At 45.6% G+C, this 21,341-nt stretch overlaps 6 protein-coding genes across 6 annotated transcripts; 4 read left to right on the forward strand and 2 right to left on the reverse strand.

Annotated features, from left to right (window-relative positions):
- The first annotated feature begins 1,610 nt into the window (after positions 1-1,610).
- Positions 1,611-3,907, forward strand: K444DRAFT_600534 (general substrate transporter). Its single transcript, XM_024878624.1, has 2 exons — positions 1,611-2,148; positions 2,270-3,907. Exons 1-2 carry the CDS (start codon positions 1,972-1,974, stop codon positions 3,692-3,694), a joined length of 1,602 nt encoding a protein of 533 aa, XP_024730022.1. The 5' UTR covers positions 1,611-1,971; the 3' UTR covers positions 3,695-3,907.
- Positions 3,908-4,316: 409 nt separating this feature from the next.
- K444DRAFT_656329 (uncharacterized protein) lies at positions 4,317-9,921 on the reverse strand. The gene is made up of 8 exons (XM_024886076.1): positions 9,735-9,921; positions 8,840-9,683; positions 7,140-8,794; positions 6,740-7,090; positions 6,084-6,689; positions 5,212-6,034; positions 4,858-5,157; positions 4,317-4,812 (listed from the first exon to the last, which is right to left on the reverse strand). The coding sequence occupies exons 1-8, from the start codon at positions 9,896-9,898 to the stop codon at positions 4,618-4,620; spliced, it is 4,938 nt and encodes a 1,645-aa protein (XP_024730023.1). The 5' UTR covers positions 9,899-9,921; the 3' UTR covers positions 4,317-4,617.
- A 410-nt stretch (positions 9,922-10,331) lies between these two features.
- K444DRAFT_600541 (Hsp70 family protein-like protein) lies at positions 10,332-12,808 on the reverse strand. Its single transcript, XM_024878625.1, has 9 exons — positions 12,626-12,808; positions 11,988-12,574; positions 11,823-11,937; positions 11,509-11,761; positions 11,360-11,462; positions 11,189-11,295; positions 10,936-11,137; positions 10,731-10,866; positions 10,332-10,678 (listed from the first exon to the last, which is right to left on the reverse strand). Exons 1-9 carry the CDS (start codon positions 12,750-12,752, stop codon positions 10,461-10,463), a joined length of 1,848 nt encoding a protein of 615 aa, XP_024730024.1. The 5' UTR covers positions 12,753-12,808; the 3' UTR covers positions 10,332-10,460.
- A 643-nt stretch (positions 12,809-13,451) lies between these two features.
- K444DRAFT_647136 (uncharacterized protein) lies at positions 13,452-15,160 on the forward strand (the record flags this gene model as incomplete). The annotated part of the gene is made up of 3 exons (XM_024885297.1): positions 13,452-13,640; positions 14,021-14,576; positions 14,643-15,160. The coding sequence occupies 3 exons, from the start codon at positions 13,452-13,454 to the stop codon at positions 15,158-15,160; spliced, it is 1,263 nt and encodes a 420-aa protein (XP_024730025.1).
- A 326-nt stretch (positions 15,161-15,486) lies between these two features.
- K444DRAFT_619788 (uncharacterized protein) lies at positions 15,487-17,529 on the forward strand. Its single transcript, XM_024881577.1, has 3 exons — positions 15,487-15,915; positions 15,972-16,307; positions 16,355-17,529. The coding sequence occupies exons 1-3, from the start codon at positions 15,799-15,801 to the stop codon at positions 17,183-17,185; spliced, it is 1,284 nt and encodes a 427-aa protein (XP_024730026.1). The 5' UTR covers positions 15,487-15,798; the 3' UTR covers positions 17,186-17,529.
- A 2,217-nt stretch (positions 17,530-19,746) lies between these two features.
- On the forward strand, positions 19,747-21,270 carry K444DRAFT_636020 (uncharacterized protein; the record flags this gene model as incomplete). The annotated part of the gene is made up of 1 exon (XM_024883946.1): positions 19,747-21,270. One exon carries the CDS (start codon positions 19,747-19,749, stop codon positions 21,268-21,270), a length of 1,524 nt encoding a protein of 507 aa, XP_024730027.1.
- Between the last annotated feature and the right edge of the window lie 71 nt (positions 21,271-21,341).

A 21,341-nucleotide genomic window follows, 5' to 3' on the forward strand; every position in this document is an offset into this window, starting at 1 on the left:
TAGTACCAGAAAAAGCTATATTTAGTATTTAGGAAGGTTTACTTAAGCTTATAGGGCTTAATTATTATTATTGTATTAATAATAAGGCTAGTGAGATGCCGCGATCTCCCCCTGAAATACGGGCTCACGTGACCTTAGCAAGCAAATATATTCGCGTTTTGTATAGGGGAAAATCAAAAAAGTAAAAAGGGTCCGTATACTTTAAGCCTCAATTATTAATGAACCACAAATTGTATCAAAAATCTGATTAATAGGTATTTTTCGCTTGGTTCGATTCTATAATCGTATTACTTAATATAAATTAATTAGGGTTGTGGTTAAAAAGTTATTATGGGCATAAAAGAGCGACCGTTTTGTCGCTTTTGGATCGGACCGACTATAGTAACTTTATTTACTTCTTTCTAGAATTATTAAAATTGGATTTTATTAAAATAGTTTTAATAATAGTTTATTTAAATCTCGAATTTATATTAGTATAAATAACTTATTATCTCATTACTTAATAAAATTAAATAATTAGAACTTTATTTAAAAAGATATTATAAATAAACGAATTTAAATTTTATTTATATATAGTATTATTATAATTTATATATTTAATATTTAATTAAAAAGCTAATTACTTGAAATAACTTATAAATATATATATTTAATTATTTTATTTTAAATCTAGTTTATTTATAAAGTCAATTTTATAAAAAGCTAATAATATTAAATATATATATAAATTACTTATTTTTTCTTTAATAATTCTTAATAAAATTTATATTAGAACTTATAATTATAAGTAATTATTTTTATAAATCAAGGCTTAATAAAAGAATAAGGTAATTAAATAATAATAATATATAATATAAGTATTTATAATAAGTAATTTATTTAATAAAAAGTATATTTCTTATTGAAATTATAAATAAATAATAGAAAAGTCTTATAATTATTTTTAATATTAAATTATTATAAATTATAAAAATAATATAATTAAATTTTAAAATATATAAATAATTTAGACTTTCTTAGTCTTTAATAATATAAAACGCAAAAATATTTTAAGAAAATTATATATATTTAAATAAATAATATATTAAACTTAAACTTATAAAAGCTTAAATATTAAGAGTTATTATTAAAGGAAATATAAAGTATTAAAAGTCTATAAATCTAATTACGTGCGGCCTCGAATAATATATAATACGTGATTTTTTAATTATATAAAATGCAAAAGTTTTATATAAGTTTATATAAAAATAGTATTTTATAACTCTCGCAATACTAAAGATATTAAAAATCGGCGACCGGGGAATTATTTACTACAAGATATATAATAATTCTAATTAATACAATTTATATTAATTAGTATTATAGTAGACTTCCTTTTATTTTATTATTTTTAGATCGGACCGACTAAGCCCTATTCGCATCCCCCAGATTCTCGCTAGGGAGCCAAGAATTTCGTCTATCGGCTTTATCTTCCCGGGGTGGCTGGCCAATGAAGGCGGGGGGCCGGGGCGCGGTAACCGGCTCTAATATTTTCCCAAACCCCAGAAAGGGGTGCTTGGGTACTTTCTGTCTAGGTGGGACATCGCCGTGGTACCGGATTTCCTTCCCACGTCTCCACAACAGGTATAATCTTACAATCAAATCGGACCAAAACTTACAAAGCCCTCAGCATATTATGCTGTCATTGTGTCCTGGAATGTTTCCACAGGGCGCCTCAACAGTCTCCTCAATTCTTCGGAAAGGTGATGAAACTTTCTCGGTTGCATTCTACCGCACGAAGGCTCGGCAGTTGTTGCAGTTGGTGGATGCATTTACCCCAGGTTCTGTATCCTCCAAATTACTTCGTAAGCCGCAGCGGTATGGAAATTAGCAAGCGTCAGGAAAGCAAATATATAAAGTCCATTAAGGCGCCTTCTGCCGATTGCCATTAGTATCAGCAGGTTTGAGAGCATTTCGGAATATCACTTCAAAATGGAAGGTATGTACGAATCCAGAAAAGTTCGCCTCACAACTTTTTGGGAGGAGAGAAGAGTCATCTTCATCTGCTTCCTCATCGGGTTTGCTCAGTTTCAGTATGGGTACGATTCTGCGGCAGTGTCTGGCTTTCAGAGTATGGCTGGCTTTCTTCGCATATTTGGATATCCCGATGTAGGTTGGTATCGTGAAAGAACTTTCCCTCTTTTCACGCCCCTTTTCATTTGCAATATGAAATTTATTACAACTATTTCTTGACAACAGTTTCTGCCCCTTTGCTGATATGATTTTACAGCCAACGAGCCAAATCGGTTACCAGATTACAACCAAAGTTCAGCGACTCATTCAAAGTCTGATGAATTTAGGTGGGTTGACTGCTGCCCTCGGATGTTACGCCTTGGGCCCTCGGGCCAGCCGCCGAGTTGGATTATGGATTGCTTGTGCGATTGGAATTATTGCTATCTCCATTCAAATCGGTCCCACAACTATCGGCGCTCTCTACGCTGGAAGATTCTTACTTGGAATTTCTAATGGATTCTTCCTCACCTTTTCGGTCACATATATGAGCGAAATCGCACCCGCACATCTCCGTGGGTCTGTCGTTGGCTTAGTTACTTTCCACACAACTCTCGGAGCACTCATCGGCATTCTCATTGAGAACTATACCTCAGAGGAACTCGAGCGAAAGTCCTACCAGATCCCACTGGCGGTGATGTATCCTATTCCGGTGTTGATGTCTCTCCTTCTACTCGCCCTACCTGACACCCCTCGATATTACATATCTCGTGGACAACATAACGCTGCAATTTCCTCAATCCAGAAAACGCGAGGCATTAGTGACATGAATCGCATTCTTGCGGAAATCGCGGATATACAGAATGCTTGGGACACGGAGGTGGAGCTACACAAAGAAGCACGACTCATGGACATGTTCACGGGGCCAGATCTTCGCCGAACGATGATCACCTTTGGATGTTCCATTGGCCAAACAGCGACAGGCGTCCCCTTCTTAGCAGGCTATTCCGTCTACTTTTATGTCCAGGCCAAGATTGGGAGTCCCTTTGTATGGGTTATGGTTGGACTCGCCATTGCTCTCACCGGAAACCTAGGAGCATTCCCTGCGATGAGATTCTTCGGTCGTCGGCCTCTACTTCTCGTCTGCTCCGTCATATCTGCACTAACGATGTTTGGCATGGGGGTTGCCCACGACGAGGGAACATCGTTCGCACCAAAAACGGGCAAAGTCCTCGTCGCACTTAGCATCGCCTTCACTTGGGTTTATGGATTCGGCCAAGGCCCGGTGTTATGGGCTATAACTTCGGAGACACCATCTCAACGGCTTCGATCCCAGACTGTTGGCATTGCAAACGGACTCAACTTCGTCTTTGGGTGGCTTTGTTCATTCTGCACACCGTATTTCCTCAACCCAACAGCCCTAAATTGGGGGGCCAAGTACGGTTACATCTGGGGCGGCAGCAACTTAGTTCTCGCAATCTGGATTTTTTTCTTCATCCCGGAGACAAAGGGCAGAAGTTTGGAACAACTGGATGAGCTCTTCGAAAAGAGGGTACCGACCTGGAAGTTCCCTAGTTACGAGACAAGACACCACATAGTAGATGCAGACAATGTCTTCGAGAACCGGACTGTGGGAGGAACCCCATATCACACCGAAAATGGAAATGAAAAATCTGCCCACGCTTCAACCTCAGAATACGTATAGTCAAAACTTATCTTCGCAGCCAACTTGATTCGACTAGCTCCAGGACATTCGGGGAAGCAGAAGCGAATGTAGGATGGCCGACTTGACTCAGGATTATGTTTTGGGGACTTTGCAGTCTTTGCAGCAGGCTTTTCAATTTATATCAATCATGCTACAGAAACTCCAAGAGAACTGCCTCTGTACAACCGCAATATAGTCCGAGGTATGGGGTGCCTTTTAGTCACCTCAAATTGAACTTTTGATTTTAGAAAAGTAGTCTATAACAACATTGACCAAATCCAAACTAACTGCGGCTCGTCCCATTGACATTATTTCTGCTCATCCCTCAACCTCAGTTGCCTTTTTATTCAAGGCATACTCTTGACTAAGTCAACTGGATCAATGCGACCGACAATCAAAGACTCTTGACTGTGAATGAGTACGGAGGCAAGTCTCCAGTGGCCACTCCAAATGCACGGAGATCGCGATATAAAGTATTGGGAATACAAGGCATGAAAAGATATATGCGGCCTTAAAAGAGACTAATATATCTCTTAGGCCTGGCGTGGGCGGTACTCTAGAATTCGAATCAAGCAATATTGGCATTGAGAGATTTACCATACTGAGAAATGAAAAGTCTTTGGGAGAATCGAGGGTATATATTTATAAATTCCCTCATACAGGAATGCTAAAGCGTTTAAGTAAGAGCCTCTTGCCCCTTTAGATATGGTTCAAGAAATCAATCAACATTCAGACCCCTATTTTATGGCCCAGTGCGCCCTAGCATCTTTACAGTGAATATAGTTCAATCCAGCTGCCTGATAGCAAAATAATTTCCCCCAAACCTGTTTGTATTAAGAATATGTTCTGAGCAATTGAAGCATCCCCACAACCACTTCTGGCATAAGTTATATTCATCGCGGGAATCCACTTCATGTATTATCTCAAGATCGGATTCTTTGCTCAGGCGCGGCTCTCACGGTCCAATTCGCAGCAAATAATAATGCACCCCTCTGCCGATGTGCCTCTGGATCGACATAAATCTTCAAGTTCATACTGTCCTTACCAAGATCATATACTCTGCAAATCAGATAAATCTGGGGAGAAGTATGTCCTGGCCGGAGCGCCTTTTCTTGCATCTGTAATCATTAGCTCATTCCAAGTCTAGAAAATGCCAAACGTACCATATTGTACTGATTGTAACTCATGAAAAAGCGATCTGCGCAGTTTCCTGTAGTTGTTTTAATTTCAATGAAGTATTCTGGTTCGGATTCATTCCAAATGATATCCAGGTAGCCAAGCCGGATAAGCAGTCTGGTCAAGTGGCTATTGGTGTCCGTGTAGACGATGTCGGATGTCTCGTGCTCATCCCACGAGGCCATACCACGGTAATTGGGGTGGACTGTCACTAGTTGGCGGATTGTACTTCTCCAATTCCCTACGCCGAAAAGTGGCTCGAGGGTATTCAGAAGTATTTCATACACCTACAAAGTTTCATGTCAAAGCTGTTGGGATGATCTTTTGGGTGGAATACTAACAAATAGCTCCCCAGCAGCCCCAATCTTATTGTCATGTCTCATTTGATCTAATACTCTAACACCAAATGCAGCTTGGTGGTCGTATCCAAGAAGATATTGTCCATTGCCAGGCGCTGTTGGGAAAGTACTTTGTGGTAAGCTCGTCTGTCTTGCGAGGCGGATGACATGGCTAAGAAGCTGCGTGTATGCGTCGACGTTACCAAATATTCCTTGAATGGGTATATTGGGGATATTGTCGGGCTCTGGCTCGAAGAATTGCTGTGGAGATGAGATGTTCGATGGCGGAGTAGAACCGCCTTCGGGTATCGCGACACCTATTCGACTCACTTGGGACGCGCCAAAGAACTCGCCGGCAACGACTCTAGACGTTCCCTCCCGAATTGCTACTACTTCTTCCTCTTCTTCCTCTCCATCTGAATAGTAGACTAAACTTCGAGGAAATGCCTCAATGCCTGGGACATGTCCAATGCCGACGGTTTCCAAGAGGTCATTTATGATGGAGATGCTGTTATTCAAAACGAAGCTAATATGCTCTCTGCAAGATGTGGGTATTTCGATGGCTGTTGCCAGAGCCTCCGGAAGATGTATCTGATAGCAGAGTTCTCTGTTAGATCGTAGAGTTGGAACAAAGATCTGCCAACCATTTTCCTGATTTCGAATATGCACATGACCAGTATTTCCGTGTATGGGTCCAGTTGTAGCTCCATTGGTATGGTGTAGGGTGTGCGTTGTTGAAATCATGTCTGTTTTCAGGATTGAAGAAGCTAGAAGCCGGTCATATAACGACCTGGAGGCCTTTGGAGTTCGATGGGAGACAGCAATGCTTTACATTTGTTAGTGTAATTTAATGAACTTACAACTTTTAATCTTACCGCAAGATCTCGTATGCCCTGTCTGTGAATTTTCGTGTCAATCTCTCATCAGCCGTGCCATTTTCATCACATGAAGTTTGTGTTGTGCACAGTCGTGACAAATACTTGCTTTGCAGCCCCAAACCCCCTAAAAACGGTGCCAATTCGTGGACTTCTTCCAGAGAAAATTCCAGAAGATCAACATGGTCCTGGAAGATAGCTGAAAGTTTTGTGTTATCAATGATAGCGAAGGTTTCCTGAAGGTTCCCTAGAGTTATACTACCATGTGAGACGTGTCTTCTGATTGGTAGGACATTGCAGGTCGCAAGAGGCTCTAGATCTTGTTGTTCAGGATCTTTTCTGTTAATTGCTTTGATCATTTTCTTGATGCTCTCCACTGAGGACCGGATTTCTCCCAAAGACCTAAGTGCTTCCACGAGTGTTTGTAATGTAGCCGGAGAGATTCTCAAAAATGTAAGAAAGAAGTCTGTAAGACCTTCAGGATAGTCGGCACCAATGACTGCCCTGCCTTCAACTGGCACTGGGCTGCTCCAGAGACACAGCGATGGCGGATACCACTGGTTTATAGAAGGAACATAGATCAGTCCTTCATCCTCGAAGGCATTGCTATTTCGTCGTTAGAAACTATTCCGAGTTACAGGAGCGATTTTACTCACCGTATAGAATCCCATTCTCCATCACTCAATGGGCTTTCTAGAAATAGCCTGTAGAGCCTCTGAGCTCTATCACCTACATTCCATACAGGATTCGGGTTTGTTTTGAGCTTCGATAGAGTGCGTTTGTAATCATTCCAGTCTGCATTTTGGATTTGTAGAATTTCTCCATGGAAGAGGCGAGCTATTTTTCGGTTGGTTCGGTAATCTGAGAGAGAATGTAAGGGCGTTTTATCTAGTACATCTTGAGGACCTTCCCAAACGCAATTGTCTATATCAATCCATCTGGGACCAGAAGATCTTGGTTGGAAACAAGATGGATCGAGTATCAGATTTTCTCGATGAAATGCTTCCCTATAAGTTATGAGTTTTGGCTATATCTGAACTCGGACACCTGACTTACACGATAATTTGCCTGTTCCTTTCACTGTAGTGATCTGAGATTGATGAATATGTGTTTAAAATATGAATCCGGGCCCAGTTCCAAACATTTTGTAGCCGACTCTCGTGCTGGCGTAGAATTTCCAAGTAAAAGGTAATATTTGCCTCGAACTGTACTCCAAATCTCGCAAGGAAAGCCCAGTCCTCAGGCGAATCCGTATAGCCAAGAAGAGTATCGCGGTCCAGAAACGGGAATCGTGATACTATTCCAAGGCTTGCAGACTCATTCATCAGGCCTTCCGTTGGAAAGTAAGTGAACTTAAGTTGCGTGGGCGAAACACCCCAACATTGGACGTTTGCTGTTTTAATCTCCTCTTTTATTGAGTCCGTCATTTCCGGTCTATAAGTTGCCCAGTGCGTCTTCAAAGTTCCAACAATTTTATTTGGCCTATGTTGAAGAATGTGTCGGAATTCAGTCGACAGTGAGCCTGCGCGGAAGTTTAGGCGAGGGACATCGCGGATTACCAGAGCCCGTGTGAGCCAGTCCCGCCAGCTCATGCCATGCTGGCGAGTTTGCCGAGTTATGGGAGAAACGAAGTCCAAATACTCATAGTTGAGAAATGAAACTGGTAGTTCAGGTAATGCTCCCCTGAACAGCGCATGAGGTCCATATTCATCTTCGGATGGCAGGTACACCGGTACGTCGGTTCTCCGAGTGTTGATCCTCCTTTCGTTTTCGTCGTAAATCCACAAATGTAAAAATCCTGGATCAGAAATATCTTCAGCGTGCCAGTACAAGTAACTCAAATGCAATTTGGACGAGGCTAGGTCTGCTGCTCCGTTCCGCGTCGAGTATTTTCTCCATATCTTGCCAATCACTTCATCAGGCGGGCATTCCGTGGCGCCAAGGTCTTCAAACAGTTGCTCTCGAGTTTCATTTACAATACTTTCAGGATCAATCGTAATGACTATATCTTGAGGTATTGCAGGCCCAATTTCTGCTGGAAAGTACGAATTGGTCTCTGCAGCAGTCACCCATCGTCCGTCATTCAATGGTATCAACTCCAAATCCTCGAAGACCATTGTCTCGATATCAGTGCCTCGGGATCGTTGCAGCATAGATATAATGAGATGAGCCGCTCGACTATGCCAGTTATGAGAGGTCTCGCCGCTCTTCATCCTCGAATCAGGACATCTCAAGTCATGTTTGATTCTGTGACACATCGCAAGATCCTCAATGTCTCTAATTTCAAATAGCTCCTTCAGCGTGTTGGTGTTTTCGGGGCCATATTCCAGCGATAGGTATTTACTATATCTACCTGGACGATCTCTGAAGAGGGGTGACCCATTTTCATCCAAGTACGCAGGAGGAAGTGTCCGTACATTTTCCGGTTTTCGAAGCTCTGAAGTCCCATGGAGGTAAAGAATATTTGCATTCTTTAGTCGGTCAATAATCTTGCGAGACAATTCTTTCCAAAAATGGTGCGTCTGGAGTGCTGCTCCGGAAGGTAAATATTCGACCCAGCGGTACCGTAGAGGGCCATCTCTGCTGCAGAAGTCAAGTACCGCATTGCAAAATCTGTCTGCAATTGCAGATAGGATGTCCTTATTCCACTCAGAGTCAGATTGAGCCTCTTCTCTGCTTGCTTGCAAGATGAAATCGGCTTGGATCAGAAACTAACTGTTTTAGCAGAGGTAAATTTCTCATCCCATGAAACTTACATTGAAGCCAAAGTTTCCAACCGGAAGATATGCAAAAACATCATATTGAGTGGGTTTCATAGGGCGATCACTGTCGTCCACCTGAAATGCCAACACCAGTTCACATCCATTTCTTTCTGGACGGGCCTCATCCTCCGACAGATCTGTTATCTGATATCTGAAAATATAGTACCGCGAGGTTTCTGGCTCCATGCCAAATACTTCGACCTCTTCCTCGACCGTTTTAATCAGAAGTGTCAAATTGGCTGGTGTAGCCTCCGATGGCGCCTCCTTACTGAAAGTGGTGATGGTTTTCCCCCCGGGTTGCCTGTGAACCGTAATTTTGATCTCTTGGATCTTGGACAAGAATAGAAGCAACGTAGGATGGACTTTATCAAAGTGAGCGACCAAATTCTCGTAGCGAGTATTGTTCGGAGTCAGGGTCATCCTCGTCAGGGGACGCCTATCCAATGGAATAGGATCATCTGCGAGAAGCGGGGTGACCATGCCCATCCTCTCCGCTACCGTACCATCGCTACGATACACGAAATAGAAAGAAAATGCGTTGGACTGTACGTGGACTCTGGACGCCACTTGGAACACAGCCTTGAATCCAATTCCCTTCTCGCCGACGAATCCATGCTGCTGCCTTTTCCAACTTCTCCCAGTACGACAAATTTGGCTCACATCATTCTCATCAAATCCATCTTGGTTTGATTCAACAATGATTCTCTCTGGATGTACCTCGAAACTGAGCCAACGGGTCTGGTGGTGGGAGTTGGCGACGTCGAACGAGCAATCTTCCACGTTCTGCGTCAGCTCCAAAATAAAGCGACCCCTTACTGAACCAATATCCTCTGCAATGCTAGAGGGAATTAGCCAAAATAATATGACTAAAAATATCAAGGAAACACACGTCTGCACTGTATCTGCAAGATGTCGTCGAAGGTTTGCAATAGATTCCAAAACCCTAGGATCTGTAGTTGCTTCAAGCTCTGGCTCGTGCCACCCATTGAGGCGGCTAACTCTGAGGACAATTGCTCGTGCCTCGGAGACACTGATATCGAGGGGAGAAGCCATCGTGTGAAGTTGGGAATTTTTTTTTTGTCGTATCCAAATAAACTTCAGCGAAGCCTGGCATTGATAAATAAGACGAATAAATGGTGGTCAGATGGCCACCCTCCCTGTCATTTCCGGTGCCACCTTCGGGGTTATGCACCTGCAGGGTCCAATCACTAGCGGTTTGCATGCGCCCTTGGGGAGCGAGGCGAAACGGTTGAGGGCAGTTTCCAACATGTTGTTGTTCGCCTGTTGGTTTCACCGAAACCAAGTAACATGCAGGGGCAGCCCCTGAGATATCTCCGCATGTGCTGAAGTTCAGCTCCGACCGAGGGGGTGGGGGTGGTGGAGCTGGAAAAAAGTTTCTGGCAGGTTGAGGGTCTGCATTACATTCATATATTGTTCGCAGACGATAAAAAGAGAATCTAGGAGCTCAGAAGGTGACAGTAGACCAGCCACTAACGCAATCCACGAATATACGTGATCTGGAATATATTTTTATCTCTTTACATTTTCCTCTATCTTCGAATAGTACGTCAAGCAGGTGGAACAAGTTCTGCACCAGACGATATGTTCCGCGCTATCATCGATCGAACTTGATGTTTGCTGAGCCTGCCTCCTGACCATTTACAATACTCTTGAATGTCAGATTATCACCCTTATCCCCAAATCTTACTTGTACATCATAAGAAAATTGATGTACAATTTTTTTGGTTTTGTTATTGTACCTACACTGAGTACTCGTGCCAAAATCAAAATCTGCATCGAAAGTTGACTCGATGCTGCCAACACGATCCACCCCTATTGAGGGTTAGTTTGTTCTTTTAACCGCTGAATACGATGGAATACACACTAGAATCAGTTGAGTAATCCGGTGCTTCTGTGAGTGCACAAGAATATAGTTGATATCGGCTCACAAATCTCGATCCTGGTGAGTAGATTTCGTAAACATCTGCTGTTATGCTTGTTTCTTTAGTAATTTCATCTCCCTAAGCACGATTACTGTTAGCAGCAAATGAATAATGGACTGTTGGTAATCCTTGAATGACGAGACATACTTTAGAAATTAGCCACCACATTCTGTCGCGACATAGCTTCCTGTTTTCGTCGAACTTAGAAAAAAAGGCGTCATCTTCTGAGTCTATCCCCTCACGGAAACTCAGCGAAATAGCAAATCCGTAGTGACGTCGGGCGTGCTTCACACGAGGTGATATTCCTTCAAGACCACGTAGAGCAGCACCTTGCACAACAGCAGCTTGACTTTAGCAGATTAGCATGGAGGATGTAGTTAAATTGGTAGTACCTGCTTACGGATGCAAGGGGCAAAGTAGAGTAATATAACCATTTTCCCCGCACCAATCTGCCAGAGCCTTATTCAGGTACGATGATGCACCAAATCCCCCGATAAGAATAATTCGCTAAATATTCACGAGCGTCAGCCAAAGTTCTCCATTTGTGTCAATACGGCCAGTGAAAACCTACATCGATTGTGGCATTTCGTACTTTTCTTGCTTCTTCCACCTGCTGGCCCACTAAGCTTGTAATCTCGGCAATGACTGGGTCGAAAAGACTTTGCATGTCCTCGCTAGAAAGTTATCAGATCCTCGTTCTCCATTCGGTGAAGGGCTTACTATGAGAGTTTCACAATTCTATCCTCCGGATCATAGAACTTAGATTCTGGAACATCGAGATTGATAGGGCCTAACTCTCGATCATCGCCGTTATCGATAACCCCAAAGTCTCGTTTCAACCCCTCAAAACAACTCATTAACTTTCCACCAGGGCCCTTTACCCCGAAGGGAAGATTATCGAATGCCAATCCGAATCTTTTGGAGAGTAGTGCATGCAGATTGCGGTCAATATATGTTGAGCCACATTTACCACCTACCAGATGTTATTTGTTAGGCCTTGACCATGGTACTCGGAGGAACTTAGATTGACGTACCCACACCGACGCAAAGCTCATCAAAAGTTAAGTACGGTCGTACCTGCGTGATTGTGTACGTAGTAATGTCAACAGTCCCACCGCCACAATCGCATATGAGGATATTTTCATTTTCCTGAATAGTTCAGTAACTCCTATCATCAGATACATAAACGTACGAATTACCTTGATGGGATTCAAAGCATTTGGCTCGGCATACTTTTTCAAAGTTGCAATAGCTGCGGCTTCTGGTTCGGCGATGGTGAAAACCTCGTCTATTGGTTCGCAACCGAAGCCAGCATTTCTGGCAGCTGTGAGAGTGGCAGCTTTTGCTTCATCGGACCAAATAGCTGGCAGTGTGATCCAGCACTCCATTGGTGTTTTTTCAAAAGTCGAATCGGTCAACTGTTGGCGAAGAATTTTGGATACATATAGGTACACTTCGTGCAAGAAGTCCTCACAAACCCCCGGGGCATCGCGAAAAGAAGGTAATTGGAACATCCCAGGGCCTACAATACCGGAAAGGGATGGGTCGTCATGTTCGCCTACGGCTGCATTCTTGTCAAGCAGGAGTTTAGTCCACGAGTAAGATTTAAGCTTGGGGTAGACCTCGAAGCCCCATTTGTTGGTACCGATCTTTGGATTCTCTTTGCTGTACGCGATCCTCGTTGGTGTTTTCCACGATCCATAGGGGTCTCCGGGCCAAGTCGAGATAATCTTGATATCATCTACGCTACTCTTGCTGCTTTTGTCCGTGGTTACGTAACTGACACCTGCAACAATGTTAAAAATGGAAATGTTCAAGCAGAATACAACCTGCATACCTGAAAAGGTCGTGCCATAATCAATTCCCACGATGATTTTGTGTTTAGGCACATTATCGAGTGACGAGATGGCATTCATCCTTTTCACTAGGTCAGAAAGAATGTCGCCTGTGCTCTGAGAACTCATGGTGGTGAATGAAAGCAACAATAGGTGGGTGAAGAAGGACCGTGTCAATGTCGAAGGTTGATGCTAACGTATGTTACGGATATATGGAGGTTGGCCGCCTCACAATGCGACCCGAAGGATTTAGTTTCGTCTCGGAGTTGCCGCTCCTTGCAATACGGAGTATATGTTCTGAGTATTCCACACCGTTGGATTTGGCTATGATAGGTCAATCATGCACGAATTAGGCAAGTGGAGAACGATGCAACCGCTCGCAGAGGGTTTCGGGCCGGCCTAAGGGGCGTGAGATTGAGACCGTGTCACCTCCGGCTGCATCTGCACCACGAAATGTTTCGGCAGCATGTCGGGTCCATCGATCCCGCACGTTAGACCTTTCACGAGCCCTCAACATTTCATCAATTCCACCCGCTGTTCAGTTGCCGACTGTCTGAATAAGCGCTTGACTGTTTCCATTTGGCCGAAACAATGCCACCGCCGGATGCTCGCAGCCAGGGGCTCCGGCCGCCAAATGCAGTAGGCGCAACACCTAATCCCTTGATCGTGCTACTCACTCCATACTTTTGCAAGATTATAAAGCTTACATTGTCCAAATTTAGGAGACAGACGAATTGAACAACACTCAGAAGCAAGGTAAATTATCTCGCAGCGGCAAACCAAGTGCTAATTCAAACGCGGCCTTGGCAGCAGGTGTACGTACACAATATGTCTTCGAACAACTCGAACCAACAAGATCAGCGCACTTCGCAGAAAACCGGCGAAAAAGATTTTCCATCGCCTAATCAGATGATGGAAGGTCCATCGAATTCATCCCATACCAGGAAGAATGCATCTGTTGCCAACACTTCGGCTGCGGATAGCTATGAATACGAAGATGAAGAGTTTCCACCACAGGTCCGGAACTCAAAGCACATGGCATCAGAACAGGGGTATACAAAACCTGGTGAGTACTTTAATTTGTGCTGCAATTCAAGAGCTAACGCCACCCTTTCCTAGATGTCGACGAGTCTCCTGGTCTCATACAAAGACTGTTTTCCCTTGGTAGATCCAACCCGCCAAGTACAGACCTGGAACGACCCCCACACCCAAAGCAATCACGCAAACCTAGCCTTGCAGGGCAATCCCCAAACCAGTTAAAAGCAACAAGTGGTACGGGCAAACAAATATCAAAGGGGGAACCAGCTCAGGCGGAGGAATTAACGCAGACATTCAATCAAGCGGTGAAGCAGAAGGAAGCAGAATGGAAAGCAAAGGAAATAAAACTTGAGCAACAGCTTGAGCATATACAAAGTCAAAATCAGCGTCTGGAGAATGGGATCCAGCAGATCCAAGGTGAGCTGGAACATCGCACGCGCATATTGGAAGCCAAGGTGCAGGAAGTCAAGTCCGAAAAGGAAAAGGTCGAAGCTGAATATAGCTTATTCCTTCGCCAGAAACAAGAAGAAAAATTCAAAGAGATGGATTCTTGGCTTCCCGTTGAGGGAAGCAAAGTGATTGGTGATCTCGAGAGGCTCAAGAGGGATATGAGGTCCGTCGGAAAGGGGATGGCGACAGATGACTCGTCCGTCTTTCAGCGACTTGATGAAGCTGACCATGCGGCTTTGCTGAATGACCTTGCGGAAGTCTGCGTGTTGACCAATGGTGGACTTCCAGAAGAACTGACCTCTTCGAGGTCTCCTGCACTTCTTCTGAACGCCCTACTCGCCCACCATGTGTATACGACCTTTTTTAAAAATCCATTTTTCTTTCTGGGAAATGGGCTAGGAGATGTTCTTCCTCAATCAGGGCTGGATAGCTTGCTGAACGAAATATACAGCCGCACGGAACAAGGTAAGTGTGTTCAGGACTCTTGGACTTTAGGAGATGGTAAAAACACAACTAATCTGTGCGACACAGCAAACCAAGAAGAGGCTCATATATGGCGCTCTCAAACATTAAGACTCTTACTGCCTCAGCTGAGAGATGATGCAACAAGTCAGGAAAAAGAATTGCATCGTTGGACGTCTGAATTGATTTCCAATGTTGCAAACTTGCAAGCTGCACATTTCTTAGAAGGTCCAGCTCGACATCTGATCCGTGACGGAGCCGAAACCAATTCTGGTAGCAAACTTCAAAGTATATACCAGATGGCAGCGAATATTTCTTACATGATGTGGACGAGGAGGGCGACTTTGAAGTGTTACACTTTGAGACACCTACACCAGCAAACGTTTCATCCAGAGAGTAAAAATCTCATTCCGCATTCCTCAGTGAAATTTGATCAATTTGAGGACCAACTCGAAGGCAGACCCATTAGCCTGATCGTACATCCACTTTTAGAACTATACGGGACAAACGACGCCAAGAATTATGACCGAGGATCAGTATGGGCACCTGCAGAAGTGTGGCTCGATAGCAGAAAACCGACTCAGTGATGTAGTTGCCCCAAACGCAATTTGAGGCGGGAAAGGATGAAAGCATAGATTATTGATCACAGACTATCAAGAGATTGAAGGCTATGCAAGAAGACGTTTCCTAGATTCGAGATTCGCATCTCACCTTGTCGTGCTGGGAAAGGATTTCCATTCTGCAAAAAAGCTTAATGAACTGACTCTCCTAATCTCACTAACCTGCCTTTGAACCCCATAAGGTGAGGGGAGGCCAGTAGGGCGCCAAAAACTCGCTTCCGCGTTTTGTTCGCTAGCTACTCTCCCCCCCCCCTAATTAAATGTAACAGTGGGTCCCCGCAAAACCAGCCTGGCACGGTCCAGTTGCCATACCAAAAAACCCCTGCACTTGGACCCACTGTTACATTTATTTAGGGGGGGGAGAGTAGCTAGCGGCCTCAGTAGGTTAGCACGGTCGGGATAACGTTGACCTGAATACGAATTGTGGTTAGCGTGCTGACTCGAGCAAGGACGCTGCCCAGTCGGAGATAAGGTAAGACCACGCCTCATATAGTATAACCTCCTGTCCTTCACGATGCTCCTGCTACAAACTATCCGGCCATCCATCCCACTAACTTCAGTTCGTTCTTCCGTTGCAACTCTGCTTCAAAAAGAAACTGGGCAAGATGGTGACCACGACTCTGGAACCGCAATGTTCGGGGGTAAGCACGAATAAAGGAAGACGAAAGCCTCACAGGAAGTCTCGTAAGGGTTGTGCTTGCTGTAAAATACGAAGAGTGAAGGTAAAGTACTGTAAAAAGTCCCTCCCCAGAGCCAACCAGCTGATGTTCCGCTGTAGTGTGATGAGACCAAGCCGGTATGCAAGAAATGTGTAGCGTTTGGAGCCACTTGTACCTATGATCGGAAGGCAGCGGACCTCCAGATGTCCTTCGAGGGCACAGGAACTATCATCAACACGACGAATCTACCGCCTACAACAAAGTACACCTTTATCAACCTGAATAAAGTCCCCAGTTTTCAATACCCCGTAATTCAAGACAATGATTTTACCTTGAGGCTGGACAGCATGGGCATGGAACGACTCGGCCGTTTCTTCAAGAGGACAGCATTATCCATCGGCACAGCAAAAGCTGGTCACATCTTCCAGGATAGCACGCTCGGCATTGCCTTCACGGTAAGAATCCCCATTGGGTGTTCAGAGCAAGACTGACCCTGTCCCAGCATCCATACTTGATGCACGTCATTCAGACCATAACCGCGATCCACGATCGCTATATCACTGGCCCTGCTGCGTCACACTCAACACTAGAAGAAGTGTTCCACCTATCTCAAGCCGCCGCTCTGTTCAACCAAAAGTTGTCCGGCCCAATCCATCCAGATGACCGAGACGCTCTTTGGGCAACAGCAGGCCTCTTAAGTCAAATTGCCTTTGCATTCGTCGACGCATCAACACCAGAAGAAGCGTGGCCCCTCAAAGGACAAGATCCGACTGATCTTGAATGGATCGCGATGAGCGAGAACAAGATGGCCATTTGGGAAATCGCTAATCCCTTGAGACCGGAAAGCATCTTCCATGGGCTTGTGATGGACCTAGTGAGACTTGACCAGCTTTGTGGTCCTTCCGAACCAAACATTGCGAATCTCCCACCTCTCTTCGTCAAAGTCTTTGAGCTCGAGAACGAATCGATAGCGGAGGCCTGTCCATATCGCACGAGTGTTCTGCTGCTATCTTCGCTGATGCCGATTGAATGCACCCGGGACACGTTGGTCAAATTTCTGGGATTCGCAAGTCATATGAATCCGAAATACAAATTGCTGTTGACACAGAAAGACCCGAAGGCACTCTTGTTGCTCGCCTATTGGTATGCGAAGGTCTTGAATTCGGTGTGGTGGCTTGATCGACGGGCGACAATGGAGTGTCAGGCGGTAATTATCTACCTGGAGAGAAATCACCCAGATGAGGAGGATATATTGGAACTGCTGAAGTTCCCAAAGGAACGCTGTGGAATGTGGCGTAAGGGGCTGGGAATACTGCGGCATTGTTCGATGTAGAGTTCCAAGCAAGTCAAGTGTATTCTGCGATTCGTGCCTTCCAAAAAATAGCAAGAGAACACACGAATCAAAGGATGAGATATCGAAATGCCTTCCACATCAAGGCTGGGGTCCTCCGGGATACTTTTGGCTTTTATCAGACAGTTAACTCGAGCGAGCCGGGGTCCAAACCCATTGGAACCGACTGTTCCTGCCCCTCAGAACCTTATCTCTGGGCTCTGTTTTGTTGCACATCGATCAAATAAACGTTCCCAGGGTCCATGCTACCTCAGCCAAAGATATAAACAGGTGGGGATATTGTTGGAGCTGTATGGCCTCTGATTTGATGGTTGCTTAAATCGGGTGACCTATACGAGTGCGAGGAAAGGGTTAGCGAATAGGCTTCACTAGTTCCTCAGCCCACTTGCCTAATTCGTTCACATGCCATGCATCCCTTGTTTTTCGGCTGTTGAATCCTCCCGTTCCATGATAGCGAATAAACTTTCTTCCAAGCCATGTGGCTTCGCGACAGCCACTTATCATGAAGTTTCGTTTTGTTGATCCATGGTGATGTTGCTTGATGTAGCTTGTACCCAGCTAGCCTTACAGGTATTGCTGCATGCAGAACACCATGGGTTCCCTTCCCTCTCGGCAGACTGCTCCGAGAATAGAGCTATCAGACGGAGGAACGTAAAGCCAACCTTCTCTGGATACATGGGCAAATGGGAGGCTGCCCAATACCCGATGCACAGTGAAGTGAAATTCCTCAAGCTCCACGAAAAATTTTCTCTATCAGGCCGAAATCAAAACACTATGGATCGCGAAAATCCCGAAGCGGTATTCCAGCAAGTTACAGATCGCGAACGTGGACGTCGCCAAGCATTGAGTGATGCATCAGATACGATCTATGCAGTTCCACCGGGTATTGAGGAGGTATCGCCGATGTGGATCCCTGGGAGACTGTGAATAGCGGAAAGCGTTTGTGGTACGTAGCATAGCCACGAGAAACGTATCGCAGAAAGTTGAATTGCGTGTAGGAGACTCTTGACCGAGCGGCAGATTAATGTAAGTTTTATTTGGAGCGAAGGCGGGAGAAGGTTTCAGCAAGACTGACGCTTCTAGCTGATAGATGATTGTATTTTCTGGGACGATTGGAAATGGTAACTCTCTCTTGAGATCCACTCGTATTCGGATATAGCTGGACCTTGATTAATAACCACTTCAACATTAGGTCTTTCCTCGGTAGTGGCACAACGGCTGCTCGCGCCGGCCCCGGAACCGGGTGGTGCAATCCTGGCATACGCACTCATGGGCACAGTCGTGACAAGCAGCCAGCTGATTTGAACACAACAGATTCCCGTATACATTCCCCTAATTGATGGACAACTTCAAGAAACGTGAGGTTCAGCGTCTGGCAGTGGAGCCCGGAGAGATCAAAGGATCTGAACGGTGCGATTCAAGCGTCAAGCGTGGAGAGAAAGGGAAGGCTGGTGTTTCCAGATAGTAGGCTATCGAAGGATAATGCGAGGGCGTTTATTAGGTGGGCTTGGGCACGGATCAACTGACCTTGATGGATTTCTGCTGTAATTTAATCAACAAGAGAACATGCGACCAAGTATATAGAAAAGAAAGTGAACATAGCTGAGCATTCACAATTTAGATTACGGAGTGAATGAGTATGCGGTCGGCAATGACTAGACATCCCGAAGTCCCACAGAGCGTCACTTGAGTCTGCAATGCCCGAGCGGTGGGCTGAATTAAACGGCGAGTTCCAAAGAAATTTGCTTCTGAATGCTGCCTAGGAAGCTAAGCACTCCATCACAAGGTATCTGACTGCCATAACGACATTCGAAGGCTTATGCATATCTTTGAATGCTAGGCGCTTGCAAGCTTCAATAGCAGATACGGTGTGGCGCTTGCACCTCCCACATCTTTCAAAGCCCCAGGCGCGTATAGACTTCCGAGTTGGACCCCTTCGGGTCTCTACCCCTTCGCCAGCTATCCTCATTATATGTATCCAGAAATAGATGGGAGCTCATGGGATGCTGGCCTTTGAGGCTTTGATGCATGTAGAGGGTTGTTGTGAATTACGAGCGTGGGGAACGAGGGCTCTGCGAGAAAAACAGGAAGAGTTCTGCCTTCTGTCAGCAAGTTGTCTTTTCTATTCGACGACTCCATTTCAATGAGACATGTTTCGATGATGGAAAGGCCTCCAGAAAGGAGAAAATGAGAGGACGTTGAAATGGAGCGGGGTGACGCGATTGTGGCGCCGATAAATCCTCCCCGGATTGATAACCCCACGCTGCGGAGGTCTCGGATGCAACTGCACCGTCATCAACCACCAGAACCTCTAGATCTCTGAGATTTCACTTATTCATCTTCGAGGGCGTCGTTCTGCCAGCTGGATCTTCTTCTTAATTAACTCACTTCATTTGAGCCTTCGTTCAATCCCTTTACTTGAACTGTGTCTGAGCATCAACCGCCTCGATCAAATCCTCAAGTTACTCAACCTTGTCGTCTCCACCTGAACCTTGAGATCTGCACGTGAGCGAACCTCATCTCACCTCACTCCCAGCACCAAAATGGATTCTCCCCCACCAAAACCAAGCCTCAGAACCCGTCTCGGCCTCGCATTGCGCACCAAATCCCGCTCGGCTACCAAACTTGCAAAAGCACCGCCCTCAGAGCCCTTCAAAAAAGTCACCTCCTCAACCACAACCAAATCGACATCCGCATCTACCTCCTCCGCCCTCTCCACATCTACCTCCTCCACCCTCTCTCCAGCCAGTCCAAACCCAAAACCCCGTCCCCTCGCCCACGGCGCGATATATCGCCCGACAGAAGACAACACCAACACGCAAACGGGCGAGCGGCGAGATGACACGGATTTACTGCACGGATTGATGCATCGGGAGTCAGACTCCTCCTTAGACTCCGCCTACGAACGGCTGAAACGGAAACGGGAAGAGGAAGTTGATGACCGACCGCCAGGAGAAGGAGATGTCGAGAAGCTGCCTGCGGATCTCTGGATCGCGATTGCGGACTTTTTGAGCCCCTGTGATGCAGCAAATCTAGCGTACGCGAGTAAAACGCTTGCGAGTAGGTTGGGCACGGGGGCTTGGCAGGAGCTAAATCGTCCTGAGAATCTGAGAGAGAAAATCAAATTTCTGGGGGGCATGGATGGCAAGATGCCCGGTCACCTGTTGTGCTTTCTATGTGGGATATACCACGTGCGAACACAGGCGGGGAAAGAAAGGCTCAAAGCGACCAGCGTTATAAATCCTCTGTATATCTGCGGCTCGGTGGGGAAACCGGGGTATAAGCCTCCCAGAACGAGGTTGACGCCAGGACATACACTCCCGTTTACGTTTGTTCAATTAGTTTTGCGAGCAAGGAAGTATGGGACAAGTTATGGGATAGACGTCAACGAGTTAGGCAGGCGGTACAAAGATCCCTACAGCGAGTGGACGCATCAGACGCGGTACTATATACGTAAAGGGCACCTTCTCCTGCGCGTCACATCTCGCAGCTTCGCATCTCCTGGCCTCCCACCAAGCGGACAACGCCACCTCCTCTACTCCCGCGAAGACTACACGCCGTACTTCTCCGTGTGCGCGCACTGGCGGGACGGTGAACTAATGGACGTGTGCAAATGCGCGCTGGGGCATATCCCCAAGCATAGAGAGACCATCGCGCAGCAGATGAAGCGGGGTCCGCAGATCCAGGGCGCGCTGAGGAACCCGAATCCGATTGTCAGTCTTTGTAGCTTTTGTCGCCCGATGAGGCGGTGTCCGGAGTGTCCGAGTGAGTATTTGGTTGAGCTTAAGTTGGCGGAGGACAAGAATGATCCGCTTGTGAAGTTTAAGCAGGCTATCACTGTGACGAGGTGGTGCGATTTGGGGGATGGGTCGAGCCCTATTGGTCCGGAATGGGCCGCCATCAATGGCGAGGGGGAGACGGCATATGATTCTTTTGCCAACATGGGACGCAGAGCTATCTCGGGGATCTTTGAGAGTCAGTCTGGGGTGACCATTCCTGGGCAAAGAATGCTGAGTCTTAATCCAAAGAACGAGAAGCTTGGCGAGGAGGGCCATGGGTGGTATTGAATGCTCAATGCCAGAAGAGATCACCAGCGTCGTAACTTGATGATCCAGATTGCTATCCCAGACGAAATAGC

Source organism: Hyaloscypha bicolor (genome assembly GCF_002865645.1).
Source record: "Hyaloscypha bicolor E unplaced genomic scaffold K444scaffold_165, whole genome shotgun sequence".
Lineage (NCBI taxonomy): Eukaryota > Fungi > Ascomycota > Leotiomycetes > Helotiales > Hyaloscyphaceae > Hyaloscypha > Hyaloscypha bicolor.